A 25,720-nucleotide genomic window follows, 5' to 3' on the forward strand; every position below is an offset into this window, starting at 1 on the left:
CCCTTGGACCCTTGCTGCAGCCCAGATGTCTGTCATCGGTCACCTCTTGACTTCAACCATCTCCCTCTCCCCTTTCCTCTAAGATAAATGGAGACTAAAATTCTATGAACTTAAGATGATTCTTTAGAATACTAGTCTGCCATCTTCTTGGTTTGCTGGCTCTTGGAATAAAGTCACTTTCCTTGCCTCAGCGCCTTGTCTCTTGATATATTGGCTGCCATGAAGCAAGCAGTCTGGCTTTGGACTCAGTCACACTCATCATTCTAAATATACTTTAGTCTCTACTGAAAGATTTAGAATGTTGGTCTGGAAAAACTCCTAAACATGGTCTGGACCAGGCTTTTTATTTTCCTGGGAGTTTCCTGAAGCTCATTCAACGTAACCTTTATGCAGATGCAGAGGTCCACAGGTAGTGGTGTGAAAAAACAGGACCTACAGTGGGCTTATTTCTGTCTAAACATGCTCATATTCCTTTATACACACTCCAGGGCAAAGACTGAATGTTATGTTTAAAGACAGATACACCAAGGAACTCAGCAGGTAGCTTCTAGAAAAGCAATGCTTCAGAATGAGCTTGGAGTTTCTGAACTAATTTGATCACTCCAGGAGGCCAGGGGATGAGATGAATGGAAACATTTTTTTTCTTGTCAAAGCATAGAAAACCAGGGTATGCATAATTTGAATATGCTGTAAGTCATCTTTCCTCCTTCAAAATTGAAAGCTTCTAGGGGTAATCCTTTCTCTTTATACTGTGTTATTTGGTTTAAAGATTTTCAAAGTTTATCTCAAGCCATGCTGTGGTAACTTGGCAAAACCAAGGGAAATCCAATATGTCATTTGCACATAGTTCTTAGGTCTGGTTGATCCATTGAAAATCTCACCACAGGGGGCATCTTACCTATTAGTTGATCTTCTTGTTGACTCTCTGTTGCGTCTTTTACATTGTCAACCTGAGTATTCATTTCAACTATCACCAAAAAAAAAAAGTTAAATATTCATTAAACCTAAATCTCTGAGACACATTAAAATGGCCTGTGTGGATAATTTACTGATTTCCTATTTGATGCCCCTTTTCCATTTGTTGTCACTCATTCAAGATTTTGGGACAATTCTTGTAGATTTTTACTGGCGGAGGTAGAGGATATACCTCAGATGTCCCCTCCAAATGTCATATTGAAATGTAATCCCCAATGTTGGAGATGGGACCTGGGGAAAGGTGATCGGATTACAGGGATGTATCCCTCATGAATGGTTCAGTGCCATCTCCTTAGTGATGAGTCATTTCACATGAGATCTGGTTGTTTAAAAGTGTGTGACATGTCACCTCTCTCTTACTTCTGTTCTGGCCATGTGAGATGCATGCTTCCCCTTCCCCTCCCATCATGATTGTAAGCTTCCTGAGGTCCTCACCAGAAGCAGATGCTGGTACCATGCTTCCTGTAAAGCCTGCAGAACCATGACACAATTAAACCTCTTTTATTTTTAAATTATCCAGTCTTGGATATTCCTTTATAGCAACACAAAAATGGCCTAACACAGTGGAGGAGGGCAGGATTGCTCTTCACTCAACTGTAGAAGCTGAGTTGTCCCTTCAGACCAGATTTTTGGAATGAGAGTTTGGATGTACATATTGTAATTCTTGGGTAAATTCAAAGGCTTTAATATCTAAGAAAATAAAGAGAGAAGGCAAAGCAAAGCAGATCACTGACATGCAGAGAGGTAAGCAGCTCACTCCAAAATGTCAATGTCAGGCCTGTTTGGTCTGCCATACTTTCAATTTCAGAATTCAAAACAGACCTTGTAGACTTGCCGATGGCTGCAGTGGCAGTGGGCAGCTGTGAAATAAAAAAGCAGACCATCTAGCCAGATCCCATAGTCATGATGAAACATGTGCTTTTACTTGACTCAGTGTATTCTATGTGAGCATTTGCATAAAAATAGAATGCATAATTACTGCCATTCTCCAGAAGTAGCCCAGAGCAACCATAGCATTCCCTCAACAAATTTCCAAGGGTCAGCAGGTTTAATTAGATTGATTTTTTTTTTCAAGCATCAAAGCCCACATTATAAGCCGAGAGACTGAATATACAAATAGACAATGGCCAGATCATATATAATGACAGAATTCTGACTTAAAACCTCTGTAGAAGTTAGCCTAGGCAACCAAAACACAGGCTGTGCAGCAGTTGACTCAGAATAGTAAGGACTTGGTCAGTGACTGTCAGTGTGCCCATTTTTTGCCCCTGCTTCCAACTTGGGACCAACCAGGGAAAGCCAAATGTATTCCCTAATACAGTCACTTAAAGTGGCCCACTTCCATTTAGCGATGTCCAGCTTCTCTATGCCAACAGTCTCCAATCAAAGGATGCTTGAAGCTCATTCAACATAACAAACCCTTTTTAACCTGTAAAGGGAGGTTTCCCATCTCCTGCTTACCTTTGAGCCTGCCAAACACAAGTGATAATGGCCACCCTTGTTATAGTTACCTTTGAATAAGTAACCACTGTTTCTCCTCATCTGGGTGGTTTTCATTTATTGGCACAAAACCAATAGCCTAAATCTCTTTTTTAAATAGTGGCAGATGCTGATTTTCACACTTCAAAGAGGCTTGAAAGAGAGAATGACATTATACGGCGTCCACCAAACTCTCTCCCAATAAGGAAAGGTTTAAAAGCAGGTCTCCTTGTTCTCACCTGCAAACTGTCCTGAGTTTCTAATGATGTGTGAACTCATTTTAAACCCCATAAATAAATTGGCCAGATGCAGCAACCCTATGTAAGTATAAGCCTTCATCCACTGTCAGCCTGGTCTGCAAAGTTATTGTAAGTTCACCCTTCTCAGTGTGGAAGTGTGCAGGATGAAATGCAGAAGAGCATTCCTTTTCTGTTTCTTCTTCCAACCAAGGGATGCCAGTTCTAAAACCTACTAATAAATGGTAGTATAAAAAGCATCCCATCATCAAATAAGTTTGAGAAAAGCAACTCCAAACAAGTTTCTTTACCTCTAAGACTTCGGAGAGGCTGCAATCCTCTACTGTGTATGGCAAATCTCCAAGTGAGGATTAAAACGCAGTATTTTCCACATTTACTTCCCTTTTATTCATGGGCCTGATACTCCTCGAAACATGATTTGTTAAGAACCACGTCTACAGCATCACAACCCAGCTGAAGCACATTTAGTTCAGCTGCTCATAAATAACATGTGGTGGCTCCTAATGGATGGGTCTGGGGCTTAAAAACATTATTCTCATGGGTAGTGCAGGCCCATGAGTAAAAAGTCAATTTAGGAACTATAAGCCGATAGGCTTATAATTAAGGGAGGCAATTCAGGTGATGATAAGCTGGTGGGAGCAGGGAATGCCTGGTATAGGAAATTCTATTTAAAACTACAAATACCATCCACCATTGGCTAAATTTTTTCTGAGGTCATTATCAACTCAAAGTAATTTGTTTTTTCTTTTCCTTTGGCTAAAATAACCCAAATGGCAAGATACTTATTACATCAGTTATGCTCAAATAGTTGTTTCTCTAATGTAAGTAATGGTATTTCAAAGGGCCCTTAGCATCGTTGTGCAGGGGAAAGGGGTTATTAATATTCCTGAGGTTCAGACTCTTTAGATGCTGACAAAATTAGATTAAGCTTTAAAAGCTTTTTTGAAAATTTATTTTTAAGGTGCTTTTAAAGGCTCACTATGTTTTTAACCAAGGCATCGAAGGTGATCTAGTGGAGTGAAATGATGAAGTTATAAGAACAATCTTAGCCCAAACCCAATGTAGGAGCAGGATAACAGTAGGCTAAGTGCCTTAGCCCAAACCCAATGGAGCAGGATAACAGTAGGCTAAGTACCTTTTACAGAAGTAAGTGATGCTTCCATAAAGTTCACTAGGTCGATTTCAGTTCAGTTTAGTCTTGAAATTATCTATTGCAGCCTCAGAATTGTAAGATAAGATTAAACCAAGACATATGCTGTTTTAAAATAGCTAGAAACAGGTTTTTAATTTGTTTATTTTTATTTTTGAGAGAGGCTGCCATTTTTATTAGTTTCTAGTAGAAAATGGTTTTTGAAATTTACTATGTTCTAACCAAATATGTTGCTTTATAGAACAGATAGCTCCTTTAATCCTAGATTACACATAGAAAATGTGCCAGATTTGTAGTCTTCATGGGCTCCAATAGCTCAGAACCTTACCATCAGGACCTGGAGTATTTTCTAGGTCACTGGAGCCTTCACTTTTCCCAGGCAGTCTAGGTGAGTCCTTGCCTAGAGCTGAAAGAGAAAAAGACCACAGTCCCTGATTAATAGAGAATTATAACAGCCTGAGGGCCAATCATTTCTGTTACCCTCCATTGCCCTTTTAAATTCGAAAATACTCCTGGGATTCAACTTCTTTTGCAGAAAAGGTTAAAAGAGGAAACAGTGGGTTGAATTGCTTGAAGTGCTCTTTAATTTGTAAGAAGATCACATATTTACATATATGATTTCTCAAATTAGAAATCTGGTAGCATGACAGCAGGAAACGTTGATTTCCTCAGAACAACCTACAGTTTAAATTCAGGGAATTGTATCTGTATGCATGGGTGGGTGTGAGAGAGAGTTTATGTAGCTTAACCTTAGAGGAGGAAAAAGTGAAATTGCATTTTGCCTTAGGCATGCCTGAAAACTGAAAGATTCATTCTCCTGGTAGTGAGAGGTTTTTTGTTTTTTTTTTTGTTGTTGTTGTTTGTTTCTTAAACAAACGAATGGTTTAGTTGTTTCCTTAGGAGACCTCTAATGCTGCCATTTTGGATTGCTGAGAATTTAGTTGTTTGTAGATTTCCTTTGTGGCTGGACTCTATTTGCACAGCTTCACAAGGTGCTTTAATAAGATGCTTCAAAGTAAAAGAATTGTGTTTCATATTGTAAAAACATTTCCAGGTATTCAAAAGGACAACCATTTCTTGCTTCTTAGTTAATCTCTCTTACATTTTTACAAATTGAAGAGCAAGGACATTTGTAAATACAAATACATATATAAAGTGCTAGAAAACCCATACTTTTAAAGGTTTTATGATTCCTGTACATTTTTAAAGAGAGGATTAAATTGATTTTCATTACTTGATCACTTACTGTGCCCAGAGTATGTTAAACTTCATGTGCCTATTGGTGAGAAGGAAGCAAGGAAAGGAAAGATCCGGTTTATAATCTCTTCAAAGGAAGAGATCTTCAGAGGTAGAATTTGTACTTTTAGTAATGATTTACTGAGGCTGACAATTAAGAAATATGATTCGAAGGTGACTGGGCTCTGAGCTTAGGTAGATGAATGGCAGAGAGGTCATTAATGGACGACATATAAAACAAGCAGAGTGGGAAAAGAAGCAGAAAGCCATTTTAAAGTCTGAAGTGCAGGAGCATTTATGTGACATATCAAACGAGTTTTGCATCTAGCACTGAGGAGAGAATTATGAGGAGAGAATTATGAATTAAGCCTGTGGGTATTTGGGAGACGCCAAGATAGAGTAACATTCATAATAAGAGAGTAGTTGAAAGAATTCAGGAAAAGGATAACACAAGGGAAAGAAGGACTCATGGTCTCCTCGATTCTTCAAGGACAAGATGAAAGTCACTGTGTCCATAGTGCTTTTCACTAGTTTCTGAGAATGAGGAGGAAAAGGAAAAACAAAACTTGGAACTTCCAGCTGGACTTGTCAGCGCTATGTAATATCTTTCTCACACTGCCTATTCTAGAAATGTGCCATTTTTCAATTGCTCATCAACATACTCCTTGAACACACAATTACAGAGGAAATCATTGGTGAATTCCCTGAAGCCCAGGAGCAGGAAAACTTTGCTAATTATGTCTTAGAACACAGAAATAATAGGGAGCAAGAATGAAATATCTGACTTTATAAACATAATAAATGAAATTATTGAAATGAAATTAATGAAAAAATAAAATAAATGTTTAAAAAGCTACAAATTGAGGGAAAATACTTGCACCTTTTATCATAGACAAAGTGCTACTAAAATCTTTAATATATAAAGCCTTCTAAAAATGGAGATGAAGAAGACCACCAACTTAATAGGAAAATGGGCAAGAGATTTAAAAGTCAGTTAATAAAAGAAGATAGAAAAGTGGCCTATAAAACACATGAAGAGGTAATTCAGTTTGCTAACAACAAAAGGAATGCAAATTAATATTACAATGAGAAAGGGATTTCTGTCTAAGGTGGACTGTCATGATGCAGACTAAACCTCTACCAAGAACAGCTAGAAACACCAAATACATTATTTAAACACATGCATTTTGAGGCCCAGAGTGCCACGAATGCAGGACAAACCTGAGGAAATGAAAAATGATGAAGCTGACATGAGACTGTCTCAAGAAGTTGAATAGAACCTGCAGATGTTTTGTGAGGCTAGGGGCAGGGAGAAAACTTGAAACTTGGGGTCTACCAAGGAGAGGTACCTTGCTAAGTACCTCAAGTTTTCAGTGGGGTCCCCCGAAGGGTCATATCCTAGAGGTAAGGATGAATGTGAAATAGAACAGCTCTTTAAAAACAAAACCTGAAGTCTAACTTTTAATTAATAAAATTCCCGATTAAATTATAGTGCTCTGGTCTTTCCTACCTGACTGTTGGAAGCAAAAGTAAATCTTCTCTGGAGGAAGATTAAAAGCCTCAAGTTATCTCTACAGTTTTTCAAACACAGTGTCCAGTGTTCAATACAAAAATTACCTGGCATTTCAGAGGACTAAGAACAAGTCACTGAAAACCAGGAGAATAAAATACATGACATATGGACACACATCAGAGATCCAGGTATTACAGATGCAACTTAAATAGCTATTTAATATATTTTGGAAATTGGATGCCAAGTTGAATAATTTTTATGAAAATGTAGTTTATCAGAGAACTGGAAACTTTTTTAAAAGTCAGATGAAAATTCTAGAACTTACACACACACACACACACACACACACACACACAAAACAAGTTAAGAATTCAATAGGTGATTTTGACAGCAGGTAGACACAGTTGAAGAGGAGATTAGTAAGCCAAAAGTTGGTCAGAAAAATATATAAAGCCTAAACTGCAGATGAAAACCACAGATAAGAGTGAAGGAAGTATACGAGATAGGATTTACCCTATGTAAAATGGAGCAGAAGGAATATTTTAAGAGATAATGTCTGATAATTTGCCAAAATTAATGAAAGATATCATCTCAAACCAGTGTTTCAAGACTCTTATGATTCCCAAGCAAAATTAATGAAAAAATCTATCACTCAGTCCAGTCATTGTAAAACTACTGAAAACCAACATTAAAGAAAAAACATAAAGTTATCTAGTGAATAAAGATCCATTAACTTCAAAATAACAACAGTAAGACTTATAGATAAATTCACAACAAGAATAATGAAAGCCAGAGATAATGCAAGGAAATCTTTGAAATCTTAAAGAAAAAACTTTCAAATTTGAATTTGAACTAAAATATTTTTCAGAGAATACAGCTGAGAGAGTTTGGTATCCACAGACCTATACTGAAGAGATAGTTTCCACTACACTCAAAAATAGATTCCAGGTAGACTATGGAACTAAATGTGAAAGGTCATGTGGACAAAGACCTTCACATCATTATGCAAAACTTTCTTACAGAGGACAGAGCACCAACCATTAGAGCAAAATAAGCCAAAGGTCTCCTGTACAGAATATATAAGAAATAAACATATAGAAGACAGGGAACCCAACAGAAAGTGGAAAAGACACAGACAGACATGTCACAAAAGAGGATATTGTGGCTAGTCACTTAATTATTTTCAGTGACTGTGACCAAATCTCATAGCATTTAAAAGCCTTGGCTTTTTCACTAGTAAAATGATTATAAAATATTCCTACTCATCTTAACTCTCTGGGACATTATCAGAGTTATTTAAAATATAATAATAATGTCATTTATAAGAAATGATTACTGTAGAAAAAAATTAATTGATAAACTCTATCAAAGCATTACTTTCTTGACTATTTTCTTAGGGTCCTTGTTTGTGATGGGATCTAGAGGTACCAATAGCTGATTGTTTCAGGGAATATCTTTCTAAGTTGTTACTCTCCATGGTAATAACCCTGGTTACATTACTATGGAGAAACTCCTCTGGTATCACAGAGAACTTTCAATCTAATAGGGATAATTCTAGTCTACTAAACAATGCTTAGTGGAATAAGAGAGGATACAAAACACTTTCAAGAGCTGCATAAGAGAGAGGAAAAAATTGAAGAAAGCAAAATGCAAATGACAAAACAGTAAACATTTAAATTGTTTGTTCTGTGCCTGTCCTAACCTCATTTCACAATGGAATGTGTGAGAAATGTGCCACTGTATTAGCATAGATTAGTGTGAGATTCAATGGCAGGTTTGGAGTCCATGAAAGAGAGAAAAAAAAAACAGAAATCAAAGTTGCAGCTCTGTATACGGCTATATTCCTGGAACAGAGGGAAGTATAGTCTGTCAGATCTGCTTTCCAAGATTCCAGTTCCATGGGATCTTGAAAGAGATTGTTCATTAATTTAATATCATGAGTGCACATGACATTTTCATGTATGTGTGTGCATGTGCTGTGAATATGATGTGTATGTGTGCAATGGTATGTTTATGTGAATTTGCGTGTGTGCACGCGCGTGTGTGTGTGTGTGTGTTTGGAAAGAGGGAGAGGAATGACAGACATTTCTTATTCTGACATGCATGTGAAGCTGGTACTATCCTAATAGCTTCTACACTGCTGGGCAGTGTAACTGAATGCCCTACAGAAATGAATCCATTTCACATAGACAACATAATCTGATAAAAACAAAAATGGCCTTTGTGGCCTCTTTATTCCAGTTTACGCCTCCCTCTCTCCACTTTGATTGCTGCTGGTTGAAACACAAACACGAGGTACATTCCAGAGCTCCTAGCAGGGGATAGACGGTGCAGAAATAGAAAGAGTCTGGGACATTCAGTACCATTTTCATTTTCTATCAACAACTGCAGCCCTTGATTATAGCAACTTTTTCTAGGTTAGTGGAGTTACATAAAAAGTAATGAATGAAGCAGATGTCATCATAGAAGAAAAGATACAAGATGCACACAGAATGTAGTTAACTAGACTTTTAAATGCATAAACAAGGAGAGATTTTGGAGGGGTTCTTCAAGCTTTTCTTTTGAGATGTGTATTGACAATAAACTTCACACAACAAATAGAATTCCAAATAATTATTTTGCAGAATCTGTAGTTGCATAGGTGATATGATAGGTACAGAGAGCAGAGCCTGTCTGGATTCAATTGTATTGAATTAAAGTGGTATTGATCCAAAGCAAACCTTTTTGAACCACCTTGACAACTTTTGCCATACCTGTGTTCCAACTTCACTATTAATGTGATTGGACTAGATAATTAGTTCAGAAATGTTTCCTTCCTACCTGCCACCCTCATGGGAATCTATTTCACTCTCTCTTGACACCGGGCTTACTTATGAAATTTGCTTTGGCCAATGGGATGTTGGCAGAAGTGTGTCAAGGAAGAGACTTGAAATGCTTTTGACAGTCGGGGCTTCCTTCTCAGGCTCTTACCTTTAACCCCAAGAACAACATGCATTAAGGGCAGCTCATCCAAGGAGGATGAGACGAGGACTCGACTCACAGCTGGACATACTTCCTGGCCCAGACTAGTTGCAGTTGACCCTAATATATCCATGAGCAAAAGAACAGACAAGTGTTCTAAATCCCCTGAGGTTGAAGATGGCTCGGTATGAAGCGTTATTGTGATGATAGCTAACTAACACACCTAATAATATACTTTTAATAGAATCAGTCCTAAATTTTTCTTAATTTTGTCCCATAGAAATTACAGCTATGAAATCATGAACTTCATTTGTGGCTAATTTTTTAACATGTCATAATGTGTTAATCTGTACATCACCTAAAATCAGCTATCAAACTACAAATGGTGCATGTACAAGACTCCACGAAACACAGAATAAATGTATACAGAGGAGAAGTCCCTTAACAGGCTTAACTCTGCTCACTTCTTTTCCTCTGGGTAGATACCCAGTACTGGGATTGCTGGATCAAATGGTAGTTCTACATCTGAAAAAGATACTTGCACATGCACATTTATAGCAGTGCAATTCACAATTGCAAAATCATGGAACCAATCCAAATGCCCATCAGTCAACTAGTGGATAAAGAAACTCTGTGTGTGTGTGTGTGTGTGTGTGTGTGTGTGTGTGTGTGTAGATGCTTTTCCACAAACTGCTCCTTATAGTCAAGTCACCAGCACTATGTAATCACCATGTGATTCCAACAGCCATAAATCAAATAAATTTAACCTCTAAAAGAGTATTTCAGTCCTTGATAATGGCATGGGTTTATTCATTCGCATAGCTGTAGTGATGTCCAGTTATTTTATGAAAATCCATGGGGGTGGAAGGGGTAAACAGCCCACTCTTAAAATTCATCCAGTGTGAAAGGAGGCAATATAAATACATAAATCATATATATATATATATATATATATATGTATGTATATTTATATATATGATGGAATACTAGTCAGCCATTAAAAGGAATGAATTAACAGCATTTGCAATGACCTGGATGAGATTGGAGACTATAATTCTAAGTGAATTAACTCAGGAATGGAAAACCAAACGTTGTATGTTCTCACTGATGTGTGGGAGCTAAGCTGTGAGGACGCAAAGGCATAAGAATGATACAATGGACTTTGGGGACTTGGGGGGAAGAGTGGGAGGGGGACAAGGGATAAAAGACTACATATATGGCACAGTTTACGCTGCTTGGGTGGTGGGTACACCAGGATCTCACAAATCACCACTGAAGAACTTACTCATGTAACCAAATATCACCTGTACCCCAATAGCTTATGGAAAAATAAAATAATAATAATAAAGTGTTAAAACTGAATAAAATATCAAAAACAAGCAAAAAATAAACTCTGCTCACTGCGGTATGGTTCTAAAATGGAAGAAAACTGGTCTTGGAGTTTAGGGCATCTGCACGTACATTTACCTCCCAAGCTCAAATGGAAGAAGGCTATTATTCCACATGCATAGACACAAATTTATGTTCTTTTTGAGCTAATGATTGTTCAAAAAGATGAGCTCAATTAGACTTCCAAGACTTCCAAGTTCACTAGACTTCCAAGTTCACTATCTAGTTCTAGAATCCAAGTGCAACTAAGTGAAAGGAGATCAAAGACCAGTTTAATGAGTAATAACAAAGCGTCAATATCAACACCAGCCTGAAGAGAAGCTGAGTCTGTGGTACGCTGGGCTGTGACGATGCTTCCCCGCAAACTGCTCCTTATAGTCAATTCACCAGCACTACCTGAAATCATCATCATGTGGTTCCAACAGCTGTAAACTAAATACATTTAAGCTCTAAAAGAGTATTCCAGTCCTTTTTAATGGCATGGGTTTATTCATTCACATAGCTGTACTAATGTCCAGGTTTCATATCCAGATATTTTGTGAAAATCCATGGTGGGGGAGGGGGTAAACACTTGCTCTTAAAATTCATTCAGTTTGAAAGGAGGCAAAATAAAACAGGTAGTAATTTAATCCACTCTCCCTACAACAAATGCCATTCAACAAACCACAACTCTAGCCTCTATAAATTCCTTCTCTCACTGAGTATGCCTTTGTTTCTTCTCTCTCTCTCTCTCTCTCCCCTTCTCTTGTTCCCTCCCCACCTCCTTCCTTCCTTTCTTCCTTCCTCCTTCCCTCCCTCCCTCCTTCTTCCTCTACCTTTCTTACAGCATCCTAATTTTTTCCCTCTTTCCTTCCCTCCTTTATCCATTATTCTTTCATTCCTTTTTTCCTCCCTCTTTTCTTTCTTCCTTCATCCCTCCCTCCCTCTTTCTCCTACCTTCCTTCCTTCATCCTCATTCTTTCCCTCCCTTTCTCCTTCCCCACCTCCTTTCTTTCTCCTTCCCTCCCCTCCTGTCTTTCTTCCTTGAATTTAAGATTTATCGTTATGGGCACCTTCATGTTTTATGAAGATTTAATTAACCAAAACAAACTACAATTTAATGAGCTATTAATGTATAATTTTTTAAATGTCAAGTTTCATTTTAGATATGAGGGTCCATGTGCAGTTTGTTACTTGGGAATATTGCATGATGCTGACGTTTGGAGTATGGATCCTGACACCCTGGTAGTGAGCATAGCACCTGATTGGTAGTTTCCTCACCCACTCCACTCCCTCTGTCCTCTAGCAGTCCACGTTGCATATTGTTCCCATATTTATTCCATGCATGCTCAACGCTTAGCTCCCACTTATAAGTGAAAACATGCTATATGCTAACTTTTTAAAATAGCATGCATTTATTTCAAAATAGAAACAAATCCAATAAATCTAACCCTTAAATAACTAGTGACATTAAAAAACAAGAACAGAAAGGACACTTACACATAATTAACACATTCAAACTGCTCAGAAAAATGCTGATGAAAAGTGACCCTGAACAACTCTTTCCATGTTAAAATTTTCCCATTGTCTTCCCAGAAAAAAAATAATGCACACAATTCCCATCTCTTTTATTCTTTCTCTTCACTCCTCTCTCACTCTTGCCCTACTTCATACCCTCTCTCTTCTCTGTTTTCATTTATTTAAAATAGAAATGATACTTTCTATTCTCTGCCACCTGGCCTTTTTATGTTCTACATAAATATGCATATTTATAATATGTGCATACTTTATTAATAGGTATTTGTATATGTGCATTGATCAGTATTGCATTTTAATATGTGCACTGATTTTAGTGCCTATTCAATATACGCATTTACTATCTATCAATGAGCACGCCGTTGTAATCTGTGTTAATATCTCATTGCATAGATATGAATATATCATAATTTCTTTATCCAGGCCCACATTGTTGGACTTCGGATGTGTTTCTACACTGTGGCTTTTACAAACAGCTTCAGTGAACATTCTTGCACTTACATTTTCGCAAGTTTTGTAAATATTTCCCAAGGATAAATTCTGAGTGAATTTCTGGATCCAGTGTATGTGCCGTGTTAATCTTAGTAGATGTTACAAAATTTCCTTCCAAAAAGGTCAGATCCATCTGTGCCCCAATTAGGGTAAGATAATAACGACTTCTCTGCAGTCTCCCAGCAGTGAGTATCCTCACGCTTTCAGGGAGGAAAATAGTATGTCCTCGTTGTTTTGATTTATATTACGTTGAGTGAGATCACCCTTTCTTCCTCCCTTCTTTTCTTCCTCCCTCCTTGTCTTTTGTCATCTGCTTTTATATTTTACCGATTTTCCTATTTGATTTTTTTTTCCATGAATTGATTTTTATATATTCTTAACTAAGAAAATTAACCTTCTCTGTTTAATATGTTGTGAATATTTTCTCCTGGATTGTCATCTTCTTATTTTCTTTAAGATACATTAAATAAATTTAACTATGATTTCTTCTAAAAGTTTTAGGTATTTTTAAGTGGCATGTTATGAGCCAATATAACCATAAAATTGTTTCTTTATTCAGATTCATTAATTTATCAAAGATGTGTTTCAGGATGAGATTTCTGTACTGATTTTTTGAGACATGGTTTGCCCTTTAGATCATCAATTCCATTTCCCTTTGTTTTAAAACATTTTCTGTTCTATTCATTGACTTCTAAATTTCAGGGACACCAATCATTTTTACATAGAACAATTTATTTGTTTTCTCTTCCATATATATTATTTTTTTCTTTTTTTTTCTTTTTTTTTTTTTTTTGAGACGGAGTTTCGCTCTTGATACCCAGGCTGGAGTGCAATGGCGCGATCTCGGCTCACCGCAACCTCCGCCTCCTGGGTTCAGGCAATTCTCTTGCCTCAGCCTCCTGAGTAGCTGGGATTACAGGCACGCGCCACCGTGCCCAGCTAATTTTTTGTATTAGTAGAGACGGGGTTTCACCATGTTGACCAGGATGGTCTCGATCTCTTGACCTCGTGATCCACCCGCCTCGGCCTCCCAAAGTGCTGGGATTACAGGCTTGAGCCACCGCGCCCGGCCTATATTATTTTTTTCTAATTGTTTTAGAGTTATGCTCTTTTTCACTGTGAAAATCTCAACCTTTTTCTTTGTCAGTAATTTGGTCTTTGCTGTTCTTAACTGATTTATTTCCCTAAGAGTGGAAAATTTATCTCCTTAGTTCTTACATTTCAGATGAGTTATGTTATTTTTAGCACCACAACTTCAAGCTCGTTAACATTCTTTCAAAGTTCATCTGGGGTCACTGCAGGGAATTTGGATTTTTCTCTTGGGTTATGTTTTCTTCCATAGTAGATTCTTCACCTGCCCTTTCCTGGGTTGCATGCTCACTTGCTCTCTTCCTTCCTTCCCTCTCTTTCCTGGTCAAGGCTTCAGTGTGCTTGCAGGGCGGTGTGTATGGCATGCGCATGTTAGCAGGCTGCTCCTTTCTCACCCGGTCTGTGGCATGTTGGTCCCGCAGCAGCCGCCTAGAAGCGTTTCATTTGGAGGTTTTCTTTGGGAGGAATAAAGCAGCCAGAGAATCTACCATGTTGGATTTCTTAGCAAGTGTAGTATATCCCATGCCCAGCCCAGGTTCACCCTAACTTTGTCTGCACAGTTGCTATCTTGGACTTCCATAGTGGGGGCGCTCTTTGGGGCTTGGATAGTGGGCACTATCTTTGAATCTTGGATAGTTCTTTTAATTCAACATGAGACTCAGAACTTTCCAGAAGAAAGAGTCAGCCTGGGAGCTCCTCTATTCTCTTGTGCTGTTTTCTCTCTTAGCCTTCCACAGTAGCAGGTGATAAACCCTCTGTAGCCATGTCTGGGAGTGAAGGTGGCTTCTTCTTCAAGGATGCATTACCTGGGGACTGCCAGCACCTCCTTCCCTGCTTCTTGCTCACCCCAGAGATCTTGCCTTATGTATGTCCTCTTAAATTTTCTATTTTGTGAAGTTCCTGGTATTTTGCTAGAGATGATTAGTTCTGCCTTTCCTCTCCCATTTTCCTTCTGTTTGGAGGCGTTGACATGGATAATTACAGTGGGTTCTTCTTGTTTCTCTGGGGAAAGGTTGAGTTAAAGGTGTTCATGGCTGACTTCATGCTCTTGTGGAAACTTCCTTGGGCTGCTTCTCTGCTAGTTAGGGAGGTAAAGGGTAGCTGGTGTGATCCTATTCAGGATGGTTTCTGAGCCTATAGAGTTATTAGGGATAGGGCAGGGCAACACCAGGCTTGTTCCTTCTGTGCATTTCTGGAAAGGTGCCTTCCTTTTGCTGGCTACCCACCCTTTCTTTTGTTTAATTACTGTTTTTGTTGATGATACTTGCTTGATGGTTTTACTTCTCTGCCTTCATATTGTTGTTTGCGGGAGAGTGAGTTTGTAAAATGTGACTTCACACCACCTTCTTTCACCCAAGATCAGGAGGTGTTCAGAGTCTCTTGATTCCTCTGGGTATTCATTATGGGTGTCACATGCACCCCGCCTTTGCCAGCAGCTGATTTCAAGAATATTTTTCAAATGATGGTTCTGATAATACTTGATATGATGGATTAACATTGTGTCCTCTCAAAATTCAAAGGTTGAAGCCCCAACCTGCAAGTTATTATATTTATAAATAGGGCCTTTTGGAGACAATTAAGGTTAAATGAGGTCATGAGGGTGGGACTTTAATCTATAGGACTGTGGCCTTATATGAAGAGGAAGAGAGAAATCTCTCTCTGCTCTGCCAGGCGAGGTCAGTAAGAAGATGTCTTCTATAAAACAGGAAGCAAATTTTCACCAGAAACAAAATTAGCAGAACCTTGATCTCGGACTTCCAGCCTCCAGAACTGTGAGAAATACATTTCTGTTGTTCAAGCCCCCCAGCCTATGGTATTTTGTTATGGCAGCTGAGGAGATGGATACACTCGATTTACACTTACTCCATGCTTTTTAGGACAAAGATACCATTGATTGTAAGCCATCTGTTACTCACCTGGTCTATTTTCTGCAAATAGCCTCCATCCTAAAACTGCTACTTGACCACCAAACCTCTCTTCATCACTTGGACAAACACTGTGGACACACACATTTGGCCCCTTCTCCAAAGTCAAATAGTGAATGATTACACTGACAGGAACATACTTGTGGAAAATGTGCTCGTTATTAGAAAAGATCCTTTCCATGGCAACAGAGATTTTCATGTGTTAATTGGGAATACTCTAACCTAATCAAAATCAGAAACTGTCTTTACTAAGTAATGAAAGGCAGTGATGATAGCTGAGGGTAAACATGAGACCCTGATATATAGAAATACTTTCATGTTTGATCAGATAGTATACCTCCATACACCACTTTGAGGATGGTTTGGAAATGCATCATCAGTCATTGTCAGAATAAATACAGACAACTCAATAGGAAGAAGAGCAAAAAAAAAAAAAAAATATATCTTCACCAGATATTTCAGTGCCTGTTATGTACTGGGATACAAAATGAATGACGCATGCCTCTGCTCTCATGGAGTTCACAAGCCAGCCAACGCAGAAAGTCATCCCCACCCAGGAGGCCAAGTGGCAAGCACTGTGATGCGAACCAAGCATGGTGGTGGCACAAAAGAGACAGTGAGTCACCTTTTGTGAGGGTGAATAAAAATCTTTGAGAACAAGGAAATAACATTTGAGTTGTAACTAGATGGATGAGTCAGTTTCAAAGGAGTTCCAGCTTCTCTGTAAGTGGTCCCAACCACTGAAGCCTTCCCAGGTGTCATCACGTTTGGCTTAACTGAGCTGCATTCTGATCACATTCCACATGTCTCGGTTTTTCTTTCCCTTTTCCAGTCCTCAATTAAGCATCTAATTCTCATTCAGCCTCATTATGCATTCTCCACCCCTCCAGGGCTTGGCTGGAATGAAATGAAGACTATAAGGAGGCCTTTCTCAGTTGGGGGCTGCCAGGGCTGATCTCAGATCAGGGTCTTTCCAGCAGGAACAATGCAAATTGGGTGTCTCTAACACTCCCCTCCACCCCATCACATATCCTTTGTGGCCTTTGTTTCTATGCAGAAACCAGCTAAATCTGCACACAGCAGGGTCCTAGTGAACACAGAGATACGTACTTTTTCCAGAGGAGTTTCTTGATTCTTTTACTCTAATAGGGTTTTAACTATGTAAGGAGCCACAGTGGGGGCAACTTCTGTCTTTTCAATGGTTCTTTATGTGAAATCTCAGAAGGAAGGAACTTAGTGCTGAAAAATAACCAAAGCTGAATTCTTGGAAACTTCATCATACACTTAAGGACCCCAAAAGAAAGTATCTCTGACTTCAAGCATTGAAATCCTGCATGCTTATGTATCTAGCTCTTCAGTCAAAGAATAGCTTAATCCTATACATTAATTATAGATGTCTTTAATTATTTCCACTAGATCTTGTCCTGTTTGTGTGTTATATTTTCCTAAATAGCATAATTTGTTCTGAACATTTAATAAAAATCTAGTGCATCACCTTAGTCTATGACCAAAGGACTAGAAATCTACACTCAGGAAGAAAGCTGCATCCGAGATATAAACTGCTGGTTTACAGAAGCGTTAGAGGAAGGTTGTCAGGGGGCTCTGAACTGGATGTAAATGCATGTAGTTCTGCTAATAATTCAATTTCCAGTCTCGGCCTCTCAACACCAAGTCTTTCAGCTTCCGAGAAAAATGATGGAATTTTTCCTATTAGGAGAAGTTTCCAGACATACCTATCTGCATTAAGCAAAAGCCCATTTTCCAGGCAGCTTATTTTCACAAAGCAATATCACACATACCTGGGCCTTAATCTTTGAACTTTGTTGAATTTAACCATTTTTATGCCTTCTGAGAGTTTATCACTCTCAGAGCAAACACACACACACACACCCCTGAAAGAGTGTCTAAGTCACATTCAGTAAACATGCAACAAAAACTGCTACTAAACTCAACCAGATGACTTTGGCTAAGGAGAAGTCAACGCTACCTGTGATATTGATGTCATATTTGCCAAAATCTTCCTCATAGGGGCTTTGTTCCACTTTTTAGATGTGTAGGCTTATGAACAAGTGTTGTCTTTTGTTGTCTGAACAAGGGTGCTTTCTCCAAATAATAATAAAAAACCTTGATCATCTTCCAGTCCAACTAAACCCCTTGGGGATGTGAACAGAAGGCCCCAGAGAAGTGGCATGACTGCTCCAGGCCACCCAGCAATGAGGTTGGGACCAAAAGTTCTCCTAACTCTACTTCTGAACTATTTCCACCCCATCACTCAATACTGGTGACAGTGGTGAGAGGGCCTTGCAGAGGCAGGTGAAATAAGGCTGGAATTTGAAAGGTGGCCCTAAACCTTCTTTCACAGGCCTGTGTGGTCAACTGTAATCCACTTGAAAGCAATGGACTCAAACATCTTCCATATTCCTGAGATTCTTGGGGGAGGCACAGTCAAGTAAACTCATTCACAATGAAGATAGTAAGTTCCTGTCACATGCCAGGGACATCCCTGTGATCTGCCCCATCTGTGGCAGTGGACGCAGTAAAATGTTGGTGTGCTAAGGTTCTCCCTTCCTGCAGAATCTGCAGGGCATTATAGCATGGACCACATTTCCCTCAGATGTTTCAGGATCAAAGCTTGGTGGTTTGATTCTTCTTGGTTTGTTTGTTTGTTTTTTGAGATGGAGTTCTGCTTTCGTTGCCCAGGCTGGAGTGCAGTGGCATGATCTCAGTTCACTGCAACCTCCGTCTTCTGGGTTCTAGTGATTCTCCTGCCTCAGCCTCCCTAGTAGCTGGAATTACAGGTGCCCATCACCATGCCCAGTTAATTTTTTTTTTTTTTTTTTTTTAGTAGAGATGGGGTTTTATCATGTTGGCTAGGCTGGTCTTGAACTCCTGACCTCAGGTGATCCACCTGTCTCGACCTCCCAAAGTGCTGAGATTACAGGCATGAGCCACCATGCCCAGCCAGTTCTCCTAAGATGGGATCACTGTGTGGCCTTACTCTGGAAAATCAGATTAATGTTGCTTTGGAATGCTTACCCTGTGGTTAGAAATGAATTATGGCATGGTTTAGAATGCCAGGGAACATAGTCTAAAAATGAGGCAGCATAAGGCTTTATGGTTTTCTTGTGCACCAGAGGGCCTGGGGTCCCAAGAGTAATGGCAGAAGTCAATCCACAGCAGTTGAGTCTGTGATGATGTCACCCAACCCCCCATTCCCAGGTGGCTTCCTGAATTCATATCGAAACACCAGCCTTGCTCAGGCCTGACACCTCTGGGTGGCTAAGCACTCTTCCAGAACCCCTGGGTGCTAAGCATCTTAACTGGCCTTTTCCTTCAAGCTTGATTGACTTCTGACTGCTGAATTTTGTTTTTGGTTTTGTTTTGACTGCTGATATCACCAGGTACCCTGGTCTCTTCCACAGTCAAGAACCCTTTGCTTGTTTCAGAATGTTGACAACAAATGGATGTTCTTTGCCCTCTGTTTGGGCTTTGCCTCCTTGCCTCATCTCTTAGGCAGCCACAGATGTTGCTGCGGTTGTCAAGCTGACTTCATTCTCTGTGTTGAAACAGTGCCTCCAGTGACAGAATGGGCTCTGTGAGCACTAAATAATGGGCCCACAGCTGCTTTATCTCCTGACATTTAATCTCTTGTTCTAGGAGACAATTCAGGAAACTCTCCCTATCATCGAAAAATAGATAGTGTCCAGAATTTTACTTTCAGGCAAAGAAATCTTAATCCCTTTTTTGTTCATGTATTTTTACCAAACTAGAGATTCTGTCACATAACCTCTTCAGCAAGATAACAATTCACCTTTGAGGAGGAGGCAATCCAATTTTGATTTATTGATCTCAGGGCACAATGCTTTTCTTTAAAAAAAAAAAAGGAAAAACTGTAGACCAGTCCACAAATAAAAACCTGAAGACCAGGCTTTTTAAAGAGGAAAAAAAACCCAACAGAGTTTAATTATTTTTTACAGAATTACACAGACATTTTTAGTTGTAAAAAAAAAATATTTGAAAGTTGAAAATAATGCAGCTAGAAGCAGGAACACCCCCTCCCCCTTTGCCCTGTGGCTTCCTTTGAGCAAATAAAAGAGATATACTAACAGCTACCCTCGATTTTCAGCTTTCCGGTTCTGTTGCATTTAATCTGGTTGCTATTTGGCTGACTTCAATGGAATATTGATCATTTGCGTGGTTGTAAACCTTGGAGAAAGAAAAGACAGGTTCTCCTGTACCAGTCAGCGCCCTCCGTTATAAAGAGGCTATGTGGTAGTCGCATGCGTATGTGTGTATGTGTGTGTCTGTGTGTCTGAACATGGCTGCATGCGTTAGGGGAAAAAAAGTGTTCCTTACATTTTTATTATGTAGAAAGGAAGTTGTATTTATTTTATGGCTTGTTTTGAAGACACTTTTTCTACATCTTCACATCAAAGAAGTTGAAATGAACGATCATTTCAATGGCTTTACAATTGTTATTAACCCGGATTGAAGCCATGTTCAGACAGAGGATTAGCACTTGCTTGTTAGTTACTAGACAGCATTATCCACCTGAAATCACTTAAAGTCCCTGACTGCGGCTTCTATGAACCGTACTTGTTGTATGAATTAAGGACACAAACTTGCATAGTTAGCATTAAACAGTGGTCCAAATTATTAAGGAAGACATTTTTTAAACCTCCATTCATTAATGCTGAAATTAAGATACCCAAGCCTCCTAGCTATTTGGAGCAGCTATCATTGATGTCTGGACCATCACCCTAGCCCACCTCCGAGCTCCACTGCAGCTACAGGAGACAGTATCTCTGCACTCTGATGCTATCCTTCCTCAAGTGCCTACATTTTTGTACTTCCCCACCAAAAGCACCCATGTAACTTGTTCAGCTTTTTCAGAGGACAGCCCAGGGGTCCTGAGCACATAGGATTTGGAGATCATTTGCTTAGTGACTGCTCTTCACTAAAAGTGCTTGCCCCAATCCCAGACAAACTTCAACCAATGAGGAACAGGAGTTGCTGAGTAACAGCCCAGCTTCCCTACCCATGACTGTGCAATTCTGAGTTGTGTTCTACGGACTTCTTCACAGGGGCCTCAGTGGGATTGAGTCCCAGCTGCTAACAGTGACAGTTTGCTTATGATCATACTTTAATGGGTGACTTCCCTTCTCAGTCTCATTTCCCCAGGTAACCCACCTGCCCTCAGTATTCCTGCCTATGGATCTGCTTTTAGAGGACCATACACTAAGACACCACCATCTCTTATATCTTCTTCAGTCTCATCTGAGGGTGCTACTCTTTGTTGTCTTATATTAAACTCTCTACTTTGAGCTTTTTCTTTTCCTTCTCAGTGACATATACAGAAGAGTTGTTCGTACAGTGGAAGGTATCATAATTTCAATAAGATGTCATTAGTAGAAGAAACTCTTCTGAGATGCCATAAACACATTGAATATGCAAAACAAGTCATTAACCCTTCTTCTAAAAACCAATACCAAGTTTTAAACAGTTAGGAAGTACTCTGTCCAGCCTGATCCAGTTAAGCGACGTTGTCACATACATGCATTCATGCACAATATATGATCCAGTTGGCACCTACGTGCATTTGTGCTACAGGTCTCAGGTCTCATATCTCTGAAATCATTATAGGAAATAACAAACCGCACTGTTTTATTCCTGTATATATTTTTTAATCCTTTGGAAAAGCTATGTGTGTTTCAAGACATGGGGGCTGATTAGACAACTGCCAGCCTCACTGGTCCACCTGAATTTTTCAACATGTGGTCCAGGAACCATCTGCATTGGATACACTCAGGATGATTACTAAATGCAGACTTCCAGGCATCTTACCAGCTGTATGGAATAAGAACCTGTGATTGGCAAAGCCAGATAATCTGAAATTTAACAAGCTGCCCTAGTGATGCTTGTGCATGTGAAAGCTTGAGAATCACTGACTTACTGATTGCTTTTCACCGAAACAGCAATGTTAAGGTTCTTAGACCTCTTCTACTATACATGCTTAATGTACTGACTACAGGAAATTTTATTAATTGTACAAAAGCTATAACTAAAATTTTAAAAGAAACTGAAACTTTGGAGGCAGTATTTGCTTACTAAAATGATCTACTTTTTGCTAAATGAACACCATACCCATAATTCTGGACAGAAATTTTCGAAGAGCACTTTATTCATTCATTCATTTATTAATTCAAGAAACTCTTATTCAATGCTTTATGGTTTGTTGGATTGTGTAATTACAAAGATGAATAGAAATAACTCAAAAGAAATAGCAGTGTAAAAGACTCTGGAGTCAGGTTGGAGAACATAAATTTGAGATGTGAATTCTGATTCTCTGACTTATTGGCCGGGTGATTGTGGACATGTTATTTAAACTCACTGTGATTCAGGTTCCTAATATATAAAAATCAGAAAACCATGCCTACCTCATAGATAGGTAATGCATTTAATAAAGCACTTAGTGGAGTGTTAGGCTCATAATAACCAGTTATGAACAGCTATTATTTCAGTATGAATCAAATGCACTATTCATCTGCGCAGGGAAAGACACAGGCTGTACAGGGCAGTGGGTATGCCAGGCCACTGGTTTCTGGAGCTCAGCTTGCCTGGTTTTGATCCTGGCTTTTCCATTTACGAGCCGTGCGACCCTGGGCAGGTGACACCACCTCTGTCTCTCCCTGCACAACTCTGCTGCTTCATTTCAACTTCCGTTTGTCTTATTCCTCAGTGAGCCCTGTGCTCTCCTAACTCCAACTAGGTGTCTACTTCTTGGAGGACCCAACACAAAAATCAGTTGACAAGATTCAACATCCATTCATGATTTAAAACAAAAAAAAAACCCAACCAGCCTTACCAACGTGGTGAAACACTGGCTCTACTAAAAACACAAAAACATTAGCTGCACGTGGTAGAGAATGCCTGTAGTCTCATCTACTCAGGAGGCTGAAGTAGGAAAATCGCTTGGACCCAGGAGGCAGAAGTTGCAGTGAGCCGAGATCGTGCCACTGCACTCTAGCTTGGGTGACAGAGTGAGACTCCGTCTCAAAAAACAAACAGACAAAAAAACCGAAACACAGCCATATTATTTGGGTGTGTTTGTCAGGATAGAAGCAGGAGTCATGCTCACCCTCTGAGGGGACAGTCAGTAGAGAGGAAGAGGTGGCAACCACTGTTGAGGCAATGTCCAAAAGAGAATGCGATCGTGAGTTATGGAGGGTGTGGATGAGGGGAAGACCTGGGAAGACCGTGGTTGCTACTGTTGTTCGGAGTACAGGTATTATTTTAAGGTTTGAAGGATAATACTGCTTATTTTCAAGTCCCTGGGCAGTGTTGTCATATTTTTTAAGTGAATATCCCTGAGTTTATCATTTTCTATTAAAAATTTGCCCACCAGAATGAATCATGGCGGCAGCATTGACAGGAACAAGGGACTGATTCAGTCTGTGGATAAGTAAGCTACCTAGAGATCTTTGTTGACCCACCAGCACCGGGAAGCTTTATTTTTCTCTGTTTTCTAAACAATGTAATTTGATTACACTTCAAACACTGCGCTTCCTTATTTAGCTATTATGTAAATTACATATGTAAATTAATGTAAGATGAAGACATGCAGATTTTTGTCTGTGAAAAAGATGGGCTGACTGTGACCAGAGCTGGGCTTTGAGTTAAATTTCTGGCCCCATGGGGATGGATTTCCTTCCCCTCATCCCACCTGTACGTGGCTGCACACTTTTAGTCAGTAGCGAAGGCCTTGGCTGCAATGAAGATGAAATACTTAATTAAGGAAAAGTGAATTTGTTAATATTAAATTTTAGCCAAAGTATGAGACAGACAATCAACGTCCTCATCGTAAGCATCCATTAAACGTCTTGCAGGCCACTTTGCTTTTGTTACGTAGCAGACATTCACTGAGCATCTACCATGTGCCAAGTTCTTTACAGGCAACAAAGAGGCAATTATATGTAAGACACAGTCTTCCCTCCACAGACTTATGTGATTACAAGTCTGTGTAATCACATAAGTGTACACAGACTTGTAATCTGTGTACTGGCTGAGCCCTGAAGGGTGAATGGGAATGGCCAAGAGCAAAGGACCATGGGAAGAGCAGCAGGTGCAAAGGCCTAGAACAGAAGGCACAGGGCTGGGTACAGATCAGCTAGGTGATTTGCAATAGTTTAAGATAACTGGAGTTTAGAGTTCAGGGTGAGGGTGGGATGGCAAGCCATGAAGCCAGAGAAGCAACAGGAACCAGCCTTTGTGAGTCTAAGAAATGTCATTCAGAAGGCCATGGCATCCGTGGAGGTTTCAGTCTGCCAGTGTCATAACAGATTTGCATTTTAGGAAGATTAGTGACTGCTGAGGTGCATAAATTTAAGCGGAACAGATTAGCAGTGGGAAGAACAGTTGGGAGTGGAGCCCTTTCTTCCTGGACACAGAGGTGGGCTGTTTCTCAGCCTCTTGAATAGTTAAGCTGGGCTTCCTGACTGAGCAGCAGCCAACAGACCGTGGGCAGAAGCAACATGTGCTACTGCTGGGGCTGACACGTGAAAACCCTCCTGTGTGATCTCTATGTACCCTACCCTCCTCTGCCAGGCTTTGGGCAGGAGTTGTCAAACATGACTGAGCATCAGCAACACCTAGACAGTTTGGTAGAACATGAGTTTTTGGATCCTCTCAGAGCCTGTCATTCAGCCAGTTTGCGGTGGGGCCTAAGAATTTGCATTTCTAACAAATTACCAGGTGATGCTCTTGCTGCTGGGCCAGGAACCACACTGTGGTTACTGAAGCCCTGAACAGTGCAGAGTTACAAGATGCACAAGAAGGAATAATCCTGGGTTCCTGAATGACTGTGTGGAGTAGTCCCTCGCACACCTCTCCTCAGCTCAGAACCCCTGTGGAATGTAAAGCAAGGGAGGAACGTGTCCAGTGAATGTGGGTGGATGAAGGCGAGCACCACACTGTGCCCATTGTCTCTTCCTGCAATGCTTGACTGTGCCGCTGACATCCAACCCACCCCCATCCTAAGCTAGCTAACCCTACTGATGCTGCAGGTCTCAGCATGGCCCTCACTTCCACTGGTGTGGCTCCTCAGATGCAAACCCAGCTAGCTGCCCATTTACCACCCTCTATATTATATAAAAAATATATGTGTATATATGTATTGTGCCATTTTATGCCCTATTAGTCTAAGTTAGCTTGTTCTTTTTAAACTTTTTCCAATTTTGTTCACTTCACACCCCTGGAAATCCATATTTATGTTTGCCTCAATGTTTATCCATCTAGTCTAGCGTCCTATTTCTATGACTCATTCAAATGTCTGATGAATGATGCCCAAACAGTGTCTGGCCCTCAGAATGTGCTCAGTGATCCTGGAAATTGATTTATTGTTTTATTGAGGAAAGTAAAGTAGAAAAACTCTTAAGGAAGACTTTTTAAATAAAAAAAGAATAGAAGCCCCTGAGATGTCCCATGTTAACAGAGCTGAGACCTGAAACATGAGGATTCCATGATAGTGAAGGACTATATGGTGAAAGAATAGAGACAGTAAGTCATGCATGCATATAAGATACCTAACCATAAAGGAAAATATGGTGGCTTAAAGGGGGCAACAATTATTTCCTTGAAAGACAAGGAAGACTTGTGTATGTTTGAAGGTCCAAGGGAAGGAATCAGTAAAAAGAAAGATTTGTATAATGCTGGAAAACTGGAAATAGTTGAGGTTACAGTG

General features: G+C 39.7%; 1 protein-coding gene and 1 long non-coding RNA gene across 5 annotated transcripts in view; one reads left to right on the plus strand and one right to left on the minus strand.

The window, feature by feature from the left end:
- The window catches only part of LOC105732712 (uncharacterized), a 252,087-nt gene that overhangs the window by 56,035 nt on the left and 170,332 nt on the right, over positions 1-25,720 (plus strand). The gene's annotated exons all lie outside the window — the stretch shown is intronic.
- The window catches only part of MACROD2 (mono-ADP ribosylhydrolase 2), a 2,078,532-nt gene that overhangs the window by 3,894 nt on the left and 2,048,918 nt on the right, over positions 1-25,720 (minus strand). For both annotated transcript variants that reach the window (XM_012474868.3, XM_064377970.1), the window contains 2 exons: positions 4,190-4,267; positions 899-967 (listed from right to left, as the gene is read on the minus strand). In XM_012474868.3, the coding sequence (XP_012330291.2) occupies positions 899-967; positions 4,190-4,267 (147 nt within the window). The remainder of the gene's footprint in view (positions 1-898; positions 968-4,189; positions 4,268-25,720) is intronic.

Source organism: Aotus nancymaae, unplaced genomic scaffold (genome assembly GCF_030222135.1).
Source record: "Aotus nancymaae isolate 86718 unplaced genomic scaffold, 86718_ANA_hifiasm-v0.15.2.pri h1tg000001l, whole genome shotgun sequence".
Taxonomy (NCBI): Eukaryota; Metazoa; Chordata; class Mammalia; order Primates; family Aotidae; genus Aotus; species Aotus nancymaae.